General features: G+C 47.6%; 1 protein-coding gene across 2 annotated transcripts in view; it reads left to right on the top strand.

Annotated features, from left to right (window-relative positions):
• The first annotated feature begins 794 nt into the window (after window positions 1-794).
• Window positions 795-15,118, top strand: part of sog (short gastrulation) — a 29,919-nt gene continuing 15,595 nt past the window's right edge. Inside the window, exons 1-2 of one of the 2 annotated variants that reach the window (XM_033382387.1) lie at window positions 795-1,152; window positions 8,148-9,743. In XM_033382387.1, the coding sequence (XP_033238278.1) occupies window positions 9,338-9,743 (406 nt within the window). In that variant the 5' untranslated portion in view covers window positions 795-1,152; window positions 8,148-9,337. Of the gene's footprint in view, window positions 1,153-7,966; window positions 9,744-15,118 lie in introns of those variants that run through there. The other variant, XM_033382386.1, reaches the window with a different exon arrangement.

Consider the following 15,118-nt stretch of genomic DNA (forward strand, 5'->3'; position numbering starts at 1 on the left):
TGCCAAATATTTGTACGATTTCACGCACATGGAAAGCTCGAATTTCATCTATGAAACATCGAACACCGATCACCCAAGATGGCCTGGCCTGTCCTAGGTTAGTGCCTGCCCGGCGGCGAGTGGGTGAGGCCTCACGCCTCACTAAGCATATCAGCACATCGGATCGGGTCTGGCACTGGGCACGGCTCTGGAGCCGATCTGGATGGGGGTTCCACTGTCAAAGGTAGAAAAGAGCAACCAAAAATGGTAAGAGGCAACCTGTGGGGAGTCGAGTCTGAACATACCCTTGGAAGTTTATCAGCTAACGTATCACAAGCTCACCAGGTAAGAGGCTTTCCGAAGAGAATTCCATTAGATGTGACATCATGAGATAAGACCTCCGAGAGAAATAAAACCCACAGCAATGTGGCGGGATACCAGATTCCACCAGGTGGTGCAAGCATCACTGGAGAGCTTACAGCAAGTGTTGTGCTTCTTCCTTCACCACATACTTATTCACGCGTTTCGCGATTCAATGCTGTTGGAGGCTTTTTATGGATATATCGATATGTTTCTCTGGCAACACTGTCACCGCCGCAACAGCACAGCAGCAGCCTCCCTGCTTTCCGCTGACAGATCAGCTGTCCGCCGTCTATTTTGTGACACGATAGGGAGAGAGTGAGAGAGAGAAAGAGCGGTTGCGGGAGAGATCTGCTACTGTTGCTAACTGTCGCTGCCGCGGTCGCAGCCTCTGCCTCTGTCTCTGCCTCTGCCGTTGTCTAAGTCTATGCTCTAGCAGCGCGGGCCAAACTTCAGTTCGACCGAACGAACGCCGCTAGAGAGACGCGCGCGCGCTTCTCACACCCGACGCCGACGCCCGAACCGAGTCGAACCGAATCAACCCGAACCGAAACGGAACGGAAGTCGAGACCGAAACGAACCCGAACCGCAACGAAAACGAAAGGCCGAAGCGGAGCCGAAACCGCCATATTGTGTCCTGTTCAGAAAATGCAATAGAACCGTGAAGAAATCGCTATCGATATCGATCGATAACGACAGAAACGCGCGCGTTCAGCGACGCAGCAGAAATCCCAAAACCGAACACACATTTTTAGAACATTTTCGAAAAAAACACTCTTCGTTTTTCCAATGTGACATAGTCGTGCCATTTGTGTATGTACCTGTATCTGTTTGTGTTTTTGTTTGTGTTCGTGTGTGTGAGCAGTGTTTTTTTCCGGCACTTACATCAACATTTATGGCTTTAATTCACTTCAAATTGCTCTTAAGCGATATGTTAAGTGCCAGAAAAATATGACATATGCCTATGATTATTAGATATGGAAATGGCAGAACATACGAGCATACGAACATACATGTGGGGTGCGGGCTTTCGCTCTTAAGTATTACTCAGCGCACACACTGCGTTTCGTAATATTGATTCCGACAAAAAATTAAACAAAGCTGAGCGATCGGGAATATCGTATAAGTAGGGCTCATTCATTAATGTATGCAATCTGGTGGATTATCAAAAAGGACAGATCTGTTTCATCATGAGAGGTACAATTTCGTATCGCACCTTACTGCACCTCCCCCGTCCCCGTCCCCGTCCTCGCCCTCTCCCAACCCGCTTCGTTGGCACTGCCGCCACTTTCGGTTTTAATGATCGCATCGGAATGGAATGCCGCCAAGAGGCCAATTCCAGGCCAATTCCAATCCAATTCGAAACCGATCTTATCCAATCCGATCCCGTATCAGTTCAGTTGTGTTCAGTTCAGTTCGGTTCAGTTTGGAAAGAGCCCGAAGACACTTGCATGGGACACACACCCAAAACGGGACAATTACCCAGGAATGGGGCTTGATTTCTTCCCTCATTACTATGTTTAGACCCGACTCTGATGCTAAAAAGGGCGGACCACTAACAAAAAAAAAACAAAAAACGAAACAAAAGCAAAAAACTAAAAAGAAAAAAAGATTGAAAAAAGAAAAATCAATCGAACGACGATCGATTCGGACCAGTTCCAGCGGGCGGTGAGGTGCTGAGGTGGTGAGGTGGTGAGGGGCCAAGGTATTGGTGGGGATAGATCGGTCTACTGTATGATGAAATTTCTGAACGTTTGAAAAGCAACAACAGCAACCATTTACAATTCCAATCGAATGGCAATTGTTGGTGACTTGCAGCATGATTCAAATTGAGGGGAGGGCGTGGTAGGGCGTCAGGGGGTACTGGGGGTGGCAGTGGAGTAGGAGGTGGAGGTGGTGGCGGTGGAGTAAGTACATAAATTGTTAAAGCCGATGACGAGCCATCGGTATTTGCTATAAGCATTCTCTTGATCGATTGAAGCTCGTAGACAGAAAGACAGAAAGAGAGAGAGAGAGAGAGGAAGAGACAAATACACACAGAGCTGACAGAGAGCCGTGTCAGACGAAGAGACGGAAAAAGACACTGAGAATAGTAAGAAAATGCAAGAAGGTGAGGAAGTGTATTGCAAATCATTCCAACAAAAAATATATCTCCTGATAAAACACTACAGAGACTTGACACCAAGAGAGTAAAGAAACACAGAGAGAAATGCACGGGAAGAAGAGGAAAGGAGAGTCAGAGAGATAGAGAGATCACTCCACACGTGTGGCTTAAAACAAAACAAAAAACCTCCCAAGCAGCCGTCCAATCAATTGATCAAACAATCGAGCTCGCTTTAAGCTGCCGGTCGGTCGGTGGGTCGATCGGTCGATCGATCGATCGATCGCTTGATCATGAAATGGAGACAACTAACAGCTAGTTGTGTAGCTGTTAACTGCTTTGCGACTCTTGGCCAGTTAGTCCCCTGTCGCCGGCATTGCTACTTACTCGCACTACCAGCTCAACGGCCACTGACGCTTTTTATGGCACCAGACGACGCACACATGACGTATACGCGATATTTTTGGCCCACAGCAAAAGAGAGAGGAAACAACAGTGAGAGACAGCGAAAGAGAGCGAGAGAGTGGTAGAGGGGTAGAGACACAGACAGAGAGAGCAACTCTCTGTTGCTATGGAGGTAGAGAACCATTATGGGGTTACCATGTCTATAAATAATATACCCTCGTGCTTATGTAGGGCTCTATAGGGAATAACAATGTGAACTTTCAATTCCAAGGCTTTCTTTCCAGAAGTATCATGGGATATTATAGGGGACAAAATGTAATAGAATCCCAAATAAAGTACCGAATTGATCCAGATCCATTTCTAGCTCTAAGCCAGGGTCTCAAGTAGTCACCTTTAATCGTTCGCATACTTCTATTCCGTTCAATCATCTCTCTTTGTATCCTTCCACCTCTCCGTACGACCATCATCATTCATAATTGGACCTTTTGGCTTGGATGACCATCAACTCAATTGGAAATGCAATTCGAATACAACCAATGTGCTGTCTCTATGTGATGGACACTATGTTCTCTATCTATCTACATGCATATGTGTTGTATGCGTTGTATGTGGTGTGTGTGTGTGTATTTTCTGTTTCACTTCGCCTCTTGGTGATATCTTTCTGTGTGCGTTTTACGTTTGCCATTGCCATTGCCTTTGCCATTTTCCGTTTTCCATTTTCCATTTGCCATTTAAATGAATGTGAGCAATTTGGTGCCGAGCTGATGTTTTTGTGATTCGCTTTGATTGGCATCTAATTTATGATTGACAGTTACAAACGTCTCGCAATGAGCCTACCGCAAAGCAGAGATGCTGGTACGGCGGAGACCAGCAGCCAGCAGCCATCAGGCAGACCTTATGGCTAGATATCGACTTAGCTTAGCCCGGGGCTTGTCAATCAAGCCATTAACTAAGGCCCCAAGCATCTTGATTTACGTAGTGGGACTGCTGGGTACTTCGCTGCTGCTGCTGCTTCTGCTTCTGCTGCTGCTGCTGCTGCTGAATGCGGTTTGGAAGCTCTGACACCTTGACGTTGCATTGTCAAAGAGTTTCACACTTGCTAGCACACATCCACATCCACGGACGTTACCTGGCTACTGTTCTATCGGATTACGCGGCGTATGCGCAATGCGTTTACATTATCTATCGAGTAGTGCACTCAATCGAAGCAACCCATGGCCTGACTGGTGAAGTGGGCTCTAAATAGAGCAATGACATGTACATACGGGTAGGGGTACGGGTATTTATGTAACCCACCAGAGTGGACGACTCAATCTGATAAGCGAGTCTATGCCATCCTCTTGAATGTGCGCTCCCTTAACATTTGCTTGCCAATGACCCTCGTTTGAGGGATCTAAGAGTAACGCATATAGCAGGGGCTGGGTGGTGACTTCCGAATCCTATATCATCTCAAGTCTCCCTGCCGATCTGTCCGTTCCGTCGGAGATCACAAAGGCCGGGCATACTCGTACTTTTCTCCGACATGGAAATCATATTTTCACTAACTATATGCTCGCACAGATCGTTCAAATATACATATATACTGTGTTGTGTGTGTCATGCTGCTGCTATGTTGAACGGCGTCGGCGTTGACGTCGGTGCTGGCAGTGCAGCCGCAGCCGCAGCCGCAGCAGCATCAACGTCAACGTCGACGGCGCTCGCTAAAACTACATAAATCAAAGGAAAAGCAATTTTCTGTTTTGTGTTCGTCTAGAAAAGCGTTGCTTTTTTGGCTTTTTCCCTGCTTTCCCGCTGCTTTCCCGCTGCTTTTGTTGGTGATTGTTGATTGGTGTCGTTGGTGTTTTCTGCCTTTGCTTTTGCAATGGCATTTTGTACGCATGTTTCAGACATTTAACATTTATTTTTTTTTTTTTATGTAGAGACAAGCGACAGATATCGTTCATATACGAGATATACATACAATATACATATGTATGTACGTATGTATATGCATACAATATTGTATTTTCTTGGTAGCACATCTGTGTATGGCGGGGGGAGTGGGCTGGGGTGGCGAGGGGAATATATATTTATTTGTTTGCGGCGGGGCCGTGAGGCCAAAACATTTATAGGAATATTTCGAATTGCAGACGACGACGACGACGTCGCTGGTGGCTGCTCTGCCAGCAGCGCATTAAATGAGGCTGAAGAAAAAAAAGGATTAAAAGCATTAAATAGGGAACACCTCATTCGGGGAACAGCATCGATGCAGGGTGCATTGATGCACCCTGAAAATGATTTCTAAATATCAATTAAGGGAATATTATTTTATTATGTTTGATATTGGTATTTCTTCCAACAAAAACTCCACTCTGATCTGTTCTAGACGACACTGATCGACTTCCACCTTGAATGACATATTAGCTAATACGAATAGTGAGGCAGAATATATGTACATAAAGCAGGTACAAGAAAAACTGTACGAGCAGATGGTTAAGTTTGGCAACAAAATGACAACAGTCTCTGAATCCATTTCCATCATTGAAATTCTTTTGATGTCAGAAGTGCCCCAACAGAATTACATTATTTTTGTTAAATTATATATTATGTGATGTATAGAAAACCCCGTCAAAAGGTGATCTAGACGGAAGCCAGTGAGTAGGGTATACAGAGCCCGAAGGATTTCTTTTGGGCCTGCTCGTAATTCCACAAACATGTGAAATATTCAGATGGAAATGGAAATGCGTCTGAACGCCAAGGCATAATGTTGTCGCTGAGTTTGTTGTTTGTTTGCCGATGTTGTTGGGTTGTTGGCTCTCTAATGCTTTCGGTATTTCTGCACTCAGAGAAAATGCGAGCCATTGGATACAAGAAAAGGTCCACGTGAATGGCAAAAGTGTCTCCCCCGTTTCTCTTGGTGTATTGTGTGCTGCTCTTCTTGCTGCTGGTGGCATCTGTCTATTTTCATGCATATTATTTCATACGGGGCTTACATTTTGTTCGTATTTTATGCTTTTAATAAACCAAAAACTATTTTAATTTGTTTTATTTTTATTTCGAATGTGACAGAAATTATTGTTAACGATATCGCGCGATTGTTGTTGTCTACATATTGGATCGACTGGCGCTATGCTCTGCTGTTCTTGTTGTTGTTGTTGTTGTTGCTGCTGGTGCTGCCTTCGTGTTGATAATGAAATCGAAAACGAAAGCAAACAAATTAATTAACTAAACGCCCCTCCGCTCCCTGCCCCTCCGCCAAAGACCTCTCACAAAAAACCGCAAAAATTTGGTCATTTTGTTGGTTTTCTACAGGAGGGGGGAGGGGGTCCGCAGACATTCGCATTCGCATTTCCAATTCATATTTCGTATTTTTCAGCTTGTCATATTTTCTCACATTATTTATTAGCAATACTTAATATATAGTTCATTCTTTGTTGCTGTTGCTGTTGCTGTTCCTGTGGCTGTTGTCTGTTTGGTGCCTGTTCTGGTTTTTAATTGCGCTCACACGTGCCCCGACTCATCGCGAAGAACACGACTGTAGTATGCATACCATATATAATGATGTATGTATGTACGTACATATAGTGTGTATCGGCCATAAAGGGACTGACTGTCTTGTGTCTTGTGGCACTTGTGTCTCCGGCCAGCGGCCTCGAAGGCAAATACTCGTAAACTCTTTAGAATGGTCGGGAATGCCAAATACTCTTACCAATGGCCAAAACATCCACACGCACACACACACACACACACACAGACGATTTCCATCGTTTGATCAATCTTTGAGGGACCATGGAATGCAGTCGGTCAGTCGTTGGTTGGTTTTTATTTTTTTTGGTCGGAATTCCAAGATCGTTTCATGGGTCTCCTATGAATACTTCTATGATTATTCCTGACCATCATCATCACATGCGTGTGCGGAATGCGTGTGCTCATGAGCGATGGGGATGGAGATGGTGATGGTGATGATGGTGTATACTGGTACCCGTATCCATGAGGAAAATGAGTCCCTAGTTTCTGAAATCTGATGGAATCTGACCGATTTTATTGCACTTTATTCGAATATGTCCCAGAAGGTGGCGTATGGGCGCGAAAAGGATGCACGAGGGTAATGGATGGTTAAAAATGGAAATATCCACTAGATTTGTGTCCTTTTCTTGCTCCTCTGCTATAGAATGCACCCTTGATGCATGAGCATCCCTTAAAGGAAAAACCTTCTAGTGTTCAGATTTTTTCCCATTTCAACCATTTGCAATATCCTCCTTCCGTCTCATTGGACCTGAGCGTACGATTGGCGCAGACCCTGGCCCACACAAACAGTGAAAGAAAGAGAGAGGCAGAGGCAGAGACAGAGACAGGGACAGGGACAGAGAGACTGCGGGTAAAGGACGCCCAGGTGAGAATTCACGCCCACGCCGCCGTCAGCAGAGAAATTTGCACAACCATCCGTGATTGGAGAGGGGTTGAAAGGGGACAGCGGCGAAGGTAGACGTTGAGGCAGCAGCAGGAACTGCAGCAGCAACAGGGCGGGCAGAGGCAGAGACAGAGGCAGAGGGCCAAGTGTGTCCAGCAACATTTAGCCTGGTATTGCAACATGTTGCGTGCGCCCCAAAAGTATGCGCAGCAGCAGCACGGCACGCATGCGCAGTGGGCAGCGCTGCGCTCATTCAACTTTGCATTCGACCGCACGGCGACGTCGGAACGTTCGTCATCGCCGAAGCATCTCTTCGACACGCGACTCATCCATACATCTACGTAGAGAAACACACACACTCGCACACACACACCGATAGCGCAAAAAGTTTTAAGCCAACATTTTGTTATTTTGCGAAAACTGCAAACAATAGCAGCGACAGAGCAGCAACAGCAGCAGTATCAGCATCAGAGTCCGACGACAACAGCGACGCTGGCAGCAGCAGAGGAAAATTGCAAACCAGCCGAAGGCAGGCGGCCCGAACGCCCGATCGGGCCCGAAACTTTGTTGCGCTCGCGCGCTCTCTGCAACATTTTTTGCCTGTTTTGGCTCTCGCGCTCTGGCCATCTATCCTGCTTTCTCCCTCACACTCACTTGAGTGCTGCCTGCTGCCCCTGCTGTCTGCTGCTCTGCCGGCGGCCTGCTGCTGCTCTGTCTCTGCTGCTGCCGCTGCTGCTGCTGCTGTCATCGTCGTGCGCGCTTGTTGGATTTTTAGTTTATTTATTCCAACGTCCGATACGTGTGGACATTATTTTACCAAACGTTCGCAACCGCACAACACACATACACAAGCACACAGACAGGCACACACGCGACAACAATCGTGAACAAACGCACCTCACACACATACAGCCACACAGAGAGATAGATAGAGAGAGAGAGAGAGCGAGAGAGTGAGCTTGTAGCGAGCGCCGCCGCGCAGCAGCCGCCGCTCTGCCAGCAATATACACGGCAGTGCACACCGCGAGCTATCTAGTAGATAAAAAGTCGCCGACTTGCCGACAACTGAAACTGAAATAACGCCAGGCCCAAGCCAAAGCCCAAGCGAAAAGCGACGAAAAGCGATCCGCATCGTGCCAAAAACAGCACTTGGGGTAAACCGCTCCAACCACCAGCAACAGTAGCAGCAACACAAAAAAAGAGCTACCACCCAACCGATCCGATCCGTTCAGATCTATTCGGATCTGATCCGCGCTTAGCATTGGTACGTTCCGTTCCGTTTCGCTTACACTGTATAGAACTCGTACGTAGGGTACCGCTCAGATCTGAAATCTTCCATGGTCTGAAAAGTGAATGAAAGAGTATCTGAAGAAGTCTCGAAAGTATCTAACTTGAAACACACTCTGGAAACAGCCTCGAATTGTTGAAGACACAAAATCGAAGGAAAGAAAGAAAGAAACAAACAAAAAAAAAAACAACCAAAATTTATACAACAAATATAAAAAACAAAAAATCAAATAAATCCAAATCGGCGCGCGAAACTCGCATGTGTTATCTAATCGGCCAGAGAAATATATAGTAGGACAAAAACAAAAGCAAAAGCCAAACAACACAACAAAAAGCAGAAAGCAGAAAGTAAAGTAAAAGAAAAGAAGCGAAGCGAAGGCAAAGAAAAAGAGAAAAGAAAATCGAGTAGAAGCGATCGATCGCGCTACGCAAAAAGTCTATATCAATACAGTTGTCGACTCACTCTCCGCGCCACACCGAACCGCAACGCAACGCACCGCACCGCACCGTGCCGCACCGCACTATACCGTGCCGCAAGACGGCAACCCACACCGCAGAAAGCCCACCGCAAGGCCTCCCCCCATCGACCAATCCACCAATCTGTCCCCCCCCTGAGAGCAGTACTCTCTGCTGTGTGTGTGTGCTCTGACCTTTGGTTTATTTATTTTTTTACTGTGTGTGGTTTTTATTAAAAAACGTGCTTAAATAACAACTGTATCCGAAAGAATACATACTAAGTAATACAAATACAAAACGATACAGTATCCGCGGATAATCAACGAACGAATCCCAGCAAACGACAGCCGACAGGAGAAATGGCCAACAAGCAGGGGCCAAGTGTTAGTGGCAGTGGCAGTGGCAGTTCCAGTGTCAGTGGCAGCATCAGTGGAGGCGTGGCCTGGGCCACAGCAACGGGCACAGTGCCGAATCTGGAAAGCAGCAACAGCCGGAAAAGCTCCACAGACTCCACCTCCACCTCCGCCTCCGCCTCCACATCCACCTCTCGCAACAGCAGCAACTCCAGCACCAGCACTACATCCGCATCTGCATCTGCATCCGCATCACAGAGCTGGCCCATGGGCCGGCTGAGCCATCAGTTGCGCCACCTGCTCATCGTGGGACTGTTGCTGTGCCTAACCGGCGGCCTGGTGGAGGGGCGACGTCATGCCCCGCTCATGTTCGAGGAGTCCGACACGGGCAGGCGATCCAATCGACCAGCGGGTAAGTCCACAGATCTATTTATTTATCCATGTACACATGAACATTGTAGAATCCCATCCCATCCCATCACCTTCACCTTCCCCCGCACCATACATATCACATTCCCACAACAGTCGTTGCATAAGTCTCTGCCTCCGCGTGCAGCCGCATTGCGCATACGCCGTGTCGCAAGCGGAAAGCGGGAAAGCGGGGCAGAGCCCGCGGTGTCAGGTAGAATTAGGTGTCTACGCCTAGGCGGGACCTGCTCGCACCCTAATCCCACCCTATGACCTGCCTCATCCCTGCCATAGAGAGAGATTCCCTTTTTTTTATTATTATTTTATTTTATTGTTTTGTGTGTTTTTCTGCTTGTCTGCTAATCCGGAAAACGGGAATTCCCTTCCGCTCGATGCTCGATGCTAGATGCTTGTTGCGCTGCCTGCGCAGACGCATAGGCGTCGGCGTCGGCGTCGCTATCGTGGTCGTTGTTGTTGTTGTTGTCGAACCGTAAGCTGCTTACAACACCGGCAACAAACCGTAGCAAGAGTCCAGGCAGCATAGGCACAGGCACAGGCACAGATATCTGTGGCAGGCAGGCACCCAGGCCGTCAGGCAGCCAGGGACCCAATTGCAATTTGTTGCAACTCACACGCTTGATTAGCTGCATTTCCTGTTTGGAAGGCCCCGCATACTATACCTATACCTATACTACATATGTGTATATATATGTATACCTCACTATTATATTCCCCAGTTACCATTTTACCATTTTCCGCCTGCTTGCCTCACTTTTATCTGGCCCTGTCTTTGCCCCTGCCTCTTCCTGTACCCTGTACACACATCTCTCTCTCTCTCTGGCTGTTGGGCTCTGTGGTGCCTTTGTTGTTGCATTTTCAATTAAAAACAGATTGCGGTTTACGTTGCAACGACTTTGAAACGTTTCTCGTCTTACACACAGAAACTGCTGCTGCTCCCTGCTCCCTGCCGCTGATCCCCCCCACCTGATGATTATAATGATGATGTACAGGTTCTGTTAGGCCATGCACAAGTTCAACTTGGATCTACAGATCTACATACATACGAAAGTATAGTAAACACTCGACCAAATCCAAATCCAAATCAAAATCCTTTCCCTTTCCCTTGGATTGCATCCTTTTGCGGCCTGTAATTGGCTCGGGCCATGATCGGTAACCGGTAAATGGGTTAGCAGCTCTCATACAAGCTCATTGATGGCCCAGTCGGCGCAGTCATGGCACACTTTGGCGCCCACTCACATACTCGTATTGTACTGTGTCCGTATAGCCAGCCGAATGTAGGGGCCGGCTACAACCTATCTACCTACCCGAATCGGGCACCCACTTCTTGGGTTGTTTTTTCTGTTTATACAAAGTCTTAGCATAATTTAGTCGTTATATGGTTCCCCCACCGCACCGCACCGCACTTCTACCACTCCACCACTCTTCCCCTCTCTAGCAGCAGCAGACACACTTCTGCGGTGGTTTGCGTTTTTTGTCTCTTCTTTTTGATGACTTTTTTTGTTAATGAATGAAAAGCCAACGTAGCAGCAACGGCAGCAACAGCAGCAACAGCAGCCACAACAACCGTTCTCTTTGGCCACTTTGAGGGTTGGGCCAGAGGGGGGGAGAGCCCCCAATCAAACGCCACAGACCACGCAGACCCAGAGACCAGGCCAGAGGCAAAAGACGACGACCGGACGATCAAAACTAGCAACCAATTCGTTTTGTTCATTTCGCATTTAATTTAACTGATTAACAAGCTGGCCAATAGACCCCCCCCCCCTCACACCACTTCCCCCATCCCTCTTGCCATCTCTCAATCTCCGACAACCTACGTTGCCGCCATTCGTCAGCATAATTCATTTATTCAACTGTCTGCCGCCCAGTTAGGTGTTAAAAAGTTGTTAACTTATTTTTAATGAATGCGTGTAAAAAGACAACGACAAACAGCAGACACACAGCACACAGATACACAGATACACATCCATACATCCATACAGATGGAGAAACAAGCGGCGGCAGGCAGTGGGGCAGAGAGACCCAGAGAGCGGACGACCCATTCAATGAGCCGGCGGCAATTTCGTTTCGTTTCGTTTTTTTTTTTGTTTCTTTTTTTTTTTGGATCTCTGGGATCTCGCGGCAAACATATCATGATCTTTGGGGCCCGAAAACGAAAAGCGAAAAACGAGACAAACGAAGAAGATGGAAAACAAAGTAGGAGACGGGCGGGGAGGGGGGGGGTGGGGGGAGAACACGTTAAGTCGGTGAGAGAGTCGGACAGACAGAAAGACATTTGCTGTGGGGCCGTCGCGACAGCCTCCCAAAATGAGCCACCAACCGCAGCAGCAGCAGCGGCAGCAGCAGCCGCAGCCACAGACCGACGTCGGTTGTCAGTTACATGTCAGCCAAGAAGTCGAAAGGGGGCAGGGGGACGGGGCAGACCAGAGCTATATAATACGAAATGCAACCAATTTGTTGCATTTTCCACACGAGACGAGGAGGAGACGAGGCGTCGCCATCCTCCAGCCTCCAGAGCCTCCTCCGAGAGCTGCGCACAGTACCAGCCCCCAGCCCCCAGGCCCCGCCGCACAGCGTGTGGGCAGAGGAAGCACTTAATGCCCACAAGGTGTCAAATTGCAGCAAACTCCGCTTCGCCCACCCCACAACCGAAACTGAGACAACATTTTCTCTGTCTCTCTGTCTCTCTGTCTCTCAGTCTCTGTGTCTGCATCCGTGTGTGTGTGTGTGTGTGTGTGTGTAAATTAATTTGGCCAAGAGCGTAGGCAAAATAAATGCGATACGATACGATCCCATTGACTCGAACTCCAATCGTTATCCGTAGGCTGTGTGTTTCCCGCCGTTTCCGTTCGAATGAATGGGAAAACGGAAACGAAAGAGTGAGTGCTTTTGGGCCAGCACTCGCCACAGCTGATAGTTGACGGCTAATAGCAGATCTCCCTCTCTCTCTCTCTCCCACTGTCTTTCGATGGATCCACCGATGATGGCGCCATCCATTTGCCAGCTCTCTCCTGGTTCTGGCCCGGTCCTGGCCTGGTCGTGTCCCGTGCTCTGTGGCATTCGCCATGCCTTTCATTAGCACATGCCGCATTCCTGCCATGCATTAATTATCAGGCCGCAATCAGCGCCCTCTGCCACCGCTTCTTGCCACAAATGAGCGATGCATTTGTACGCATCATCTAAATTGTGGATCGCTGATAGCCGGGGCGGCCTGTGCCTGGCTATGCCGGCAAAAGATAGATCTCGGATCCATCTGGGCATCAATGTGCAATGTTTATACAGATACAGAAACAGATACAGAAACAGATACAGATACAGTGCACTTTTGCAATAGAAGCGAATATTCAGAGAGCATCGTCTTCAGCTCATGTTTCCAGCCTGGGACGTGAGGCCTAAAGCTTCCTTGGCAGATCTTTGGCTCTTGCCATCATCAAAATCTACTGAAATATATTCAAAAAATATTCGCAAATTGCTAAGAAAATTTCAAAGCAATGCCAATTTTCGGTCTCAGCAAACCATCTGCAATTGGGCATGGCATTTGCATAGCTTAACAATTAAATCTACCCTTTAATAGTCGCACATTGGGCAAATCTTTTTCCCACACCCACCAGCCACCATCCACCAGCCACCATCCACCACCCACCAGAGACAGAGGCAGAAACCGAAGATCCCCGAGAAATGCGCTTGCAAATCGCGTGTCGCGTGACGCGTTTTGCCGGCTGCTGCCCTGCCCATTCATTGCATCGATCCATCCCCATCGCATCCCCAAAAAAAGATACAGAATAAAAAGAAAGATACATCCCCAACATATTTGTGCAACTTATCAGCGCATTTAAAATTAGCAAAAATAAAAAATCAACAACAACAACAACGACAACAAAAGTGAACAGCAAACGTATGAGGCATGAGGGATGAGTGGTTGTTGCTGTTGTTCTCGTTATTGTCTGCTGTTTGTCGACATCTGTGTGGATGTGGCTGTGGCTATGGCTGCGACTGTGGCTGCGACTGTGGCGGTGGCAAGTGTGGGGCAAGTCGCAGTCACAGTCGCAGTCGGTCGCGTGATTTGCTTTTTACTCGCAAAACGGAACGGAAGGGGAGCAAAACGGAACGGAACGAAACGAAACGGGAACGGTTGGCAATGGAACGGCAAGGAAGAAACTAAAAGCTAAAAACCAACAAAATAAAAATAGTCATTGAAAATGTTTACGGCCAGGCCGGGACTCGGGTCCTCCTTCAGTTCTTGTTGCCGCTGTGGCCGCTGTTGCTCCAAAATCAGACAGAAGCAAAAGATACATACAGTGTGTGTGTATATGTGCGAGATGCAGTACTGCATCCATAGATACATTCAATAGATTTTATAGATTGTGGTTTCTGGGCATAGATCCTTGGCGAATCTTAGGCCGCTTTTTGGGCCACGATTAATGGCTGTCCGTCCTGCCCTGACGAAACGCACTGTACTTGCTCTTATTGTGGCACCTGCTCTTATTCAACAATAGAATTGTTTCGGTCTTTTTACATAAGCCAAATGCAGGCGTAAGCTAATTTTGCTTTCGTGGCGATTTTTCTTGGCTGCAGATCAGGCGGCGCGGCAAAAACCGCGAGGAACGAGCCCCCCTTTTTGGGTTCTGCTGCTGCTCGATTTGGGGGCGTTTCGCTGGCGACTTTCCACGCGTGGTGGTGCGGCTTTTTCACTTTTGAACTTTATTTATTTTTCATTTTTGTTAGTAGGTAGGGTAAGGGGTCCTGAGGGGTCCCAAGGGGTCCCAAGGGGTCCCAACGGGTATTGCTGCGAGTAGTATTTGTCCATCAGTTTTTGTTTGCTCTGTTGCCGCTTTGCACCGCCTTCGATCGGGTGGTGTTTGCTCTCCTCCTCAGCTGTCATAAATTATCACCGCCCTAGCGACCACAAGCGACGATGTGTGCTGCCCCATAGCCCCCTTGGCTGCCCTCTGTATGGGCGGGGCGGAGGGGAGGGGAAAACGCACTTAATCAGCCATTAGAAATCTTCATTAGAACTGGCGTGTCCCCAAAAATGAAAGAAAAACGCTGGCCGCAAACACATTTCTGGCTTTGTTTGCTTTGCACTTAAATAATTTAATTGCTTATAAAACAAATAACTGGCGGACCGAACTGGTTCGCAGTTCGTGAACCATTTGTACAAATACACAGATACACAGATACAGAGATACCCAGATACACATTTATAAATACATATGTATATCTGTTGGGTTTTTATCGGAGTTTGATTCGGTTTCGTTTTGTTTTATTCTCTGTTGTGTGCCGCTGTGTTTTCATTTGAGGGCAGATTCGATTGATTGATGGACTGATTGACAGGCCAACACTCGTAGCTGTCAAATTTGA

This window comes from Drosophila pseudoobscura, chromosome X (assembly GCF_009870125.1).
Source record: "Drosophila pseudoobscura strain MV-25-SWS-2005 chromosome X, UCI_Dpse_MV25, whole genome shotgun sequence".
Lineage (NCBI taxonomy): Eukaryota > Metazoa > Arthropoda > Insecta > Diptera > Drosophilidae > Drosophila > Drosophila pseudoobscura.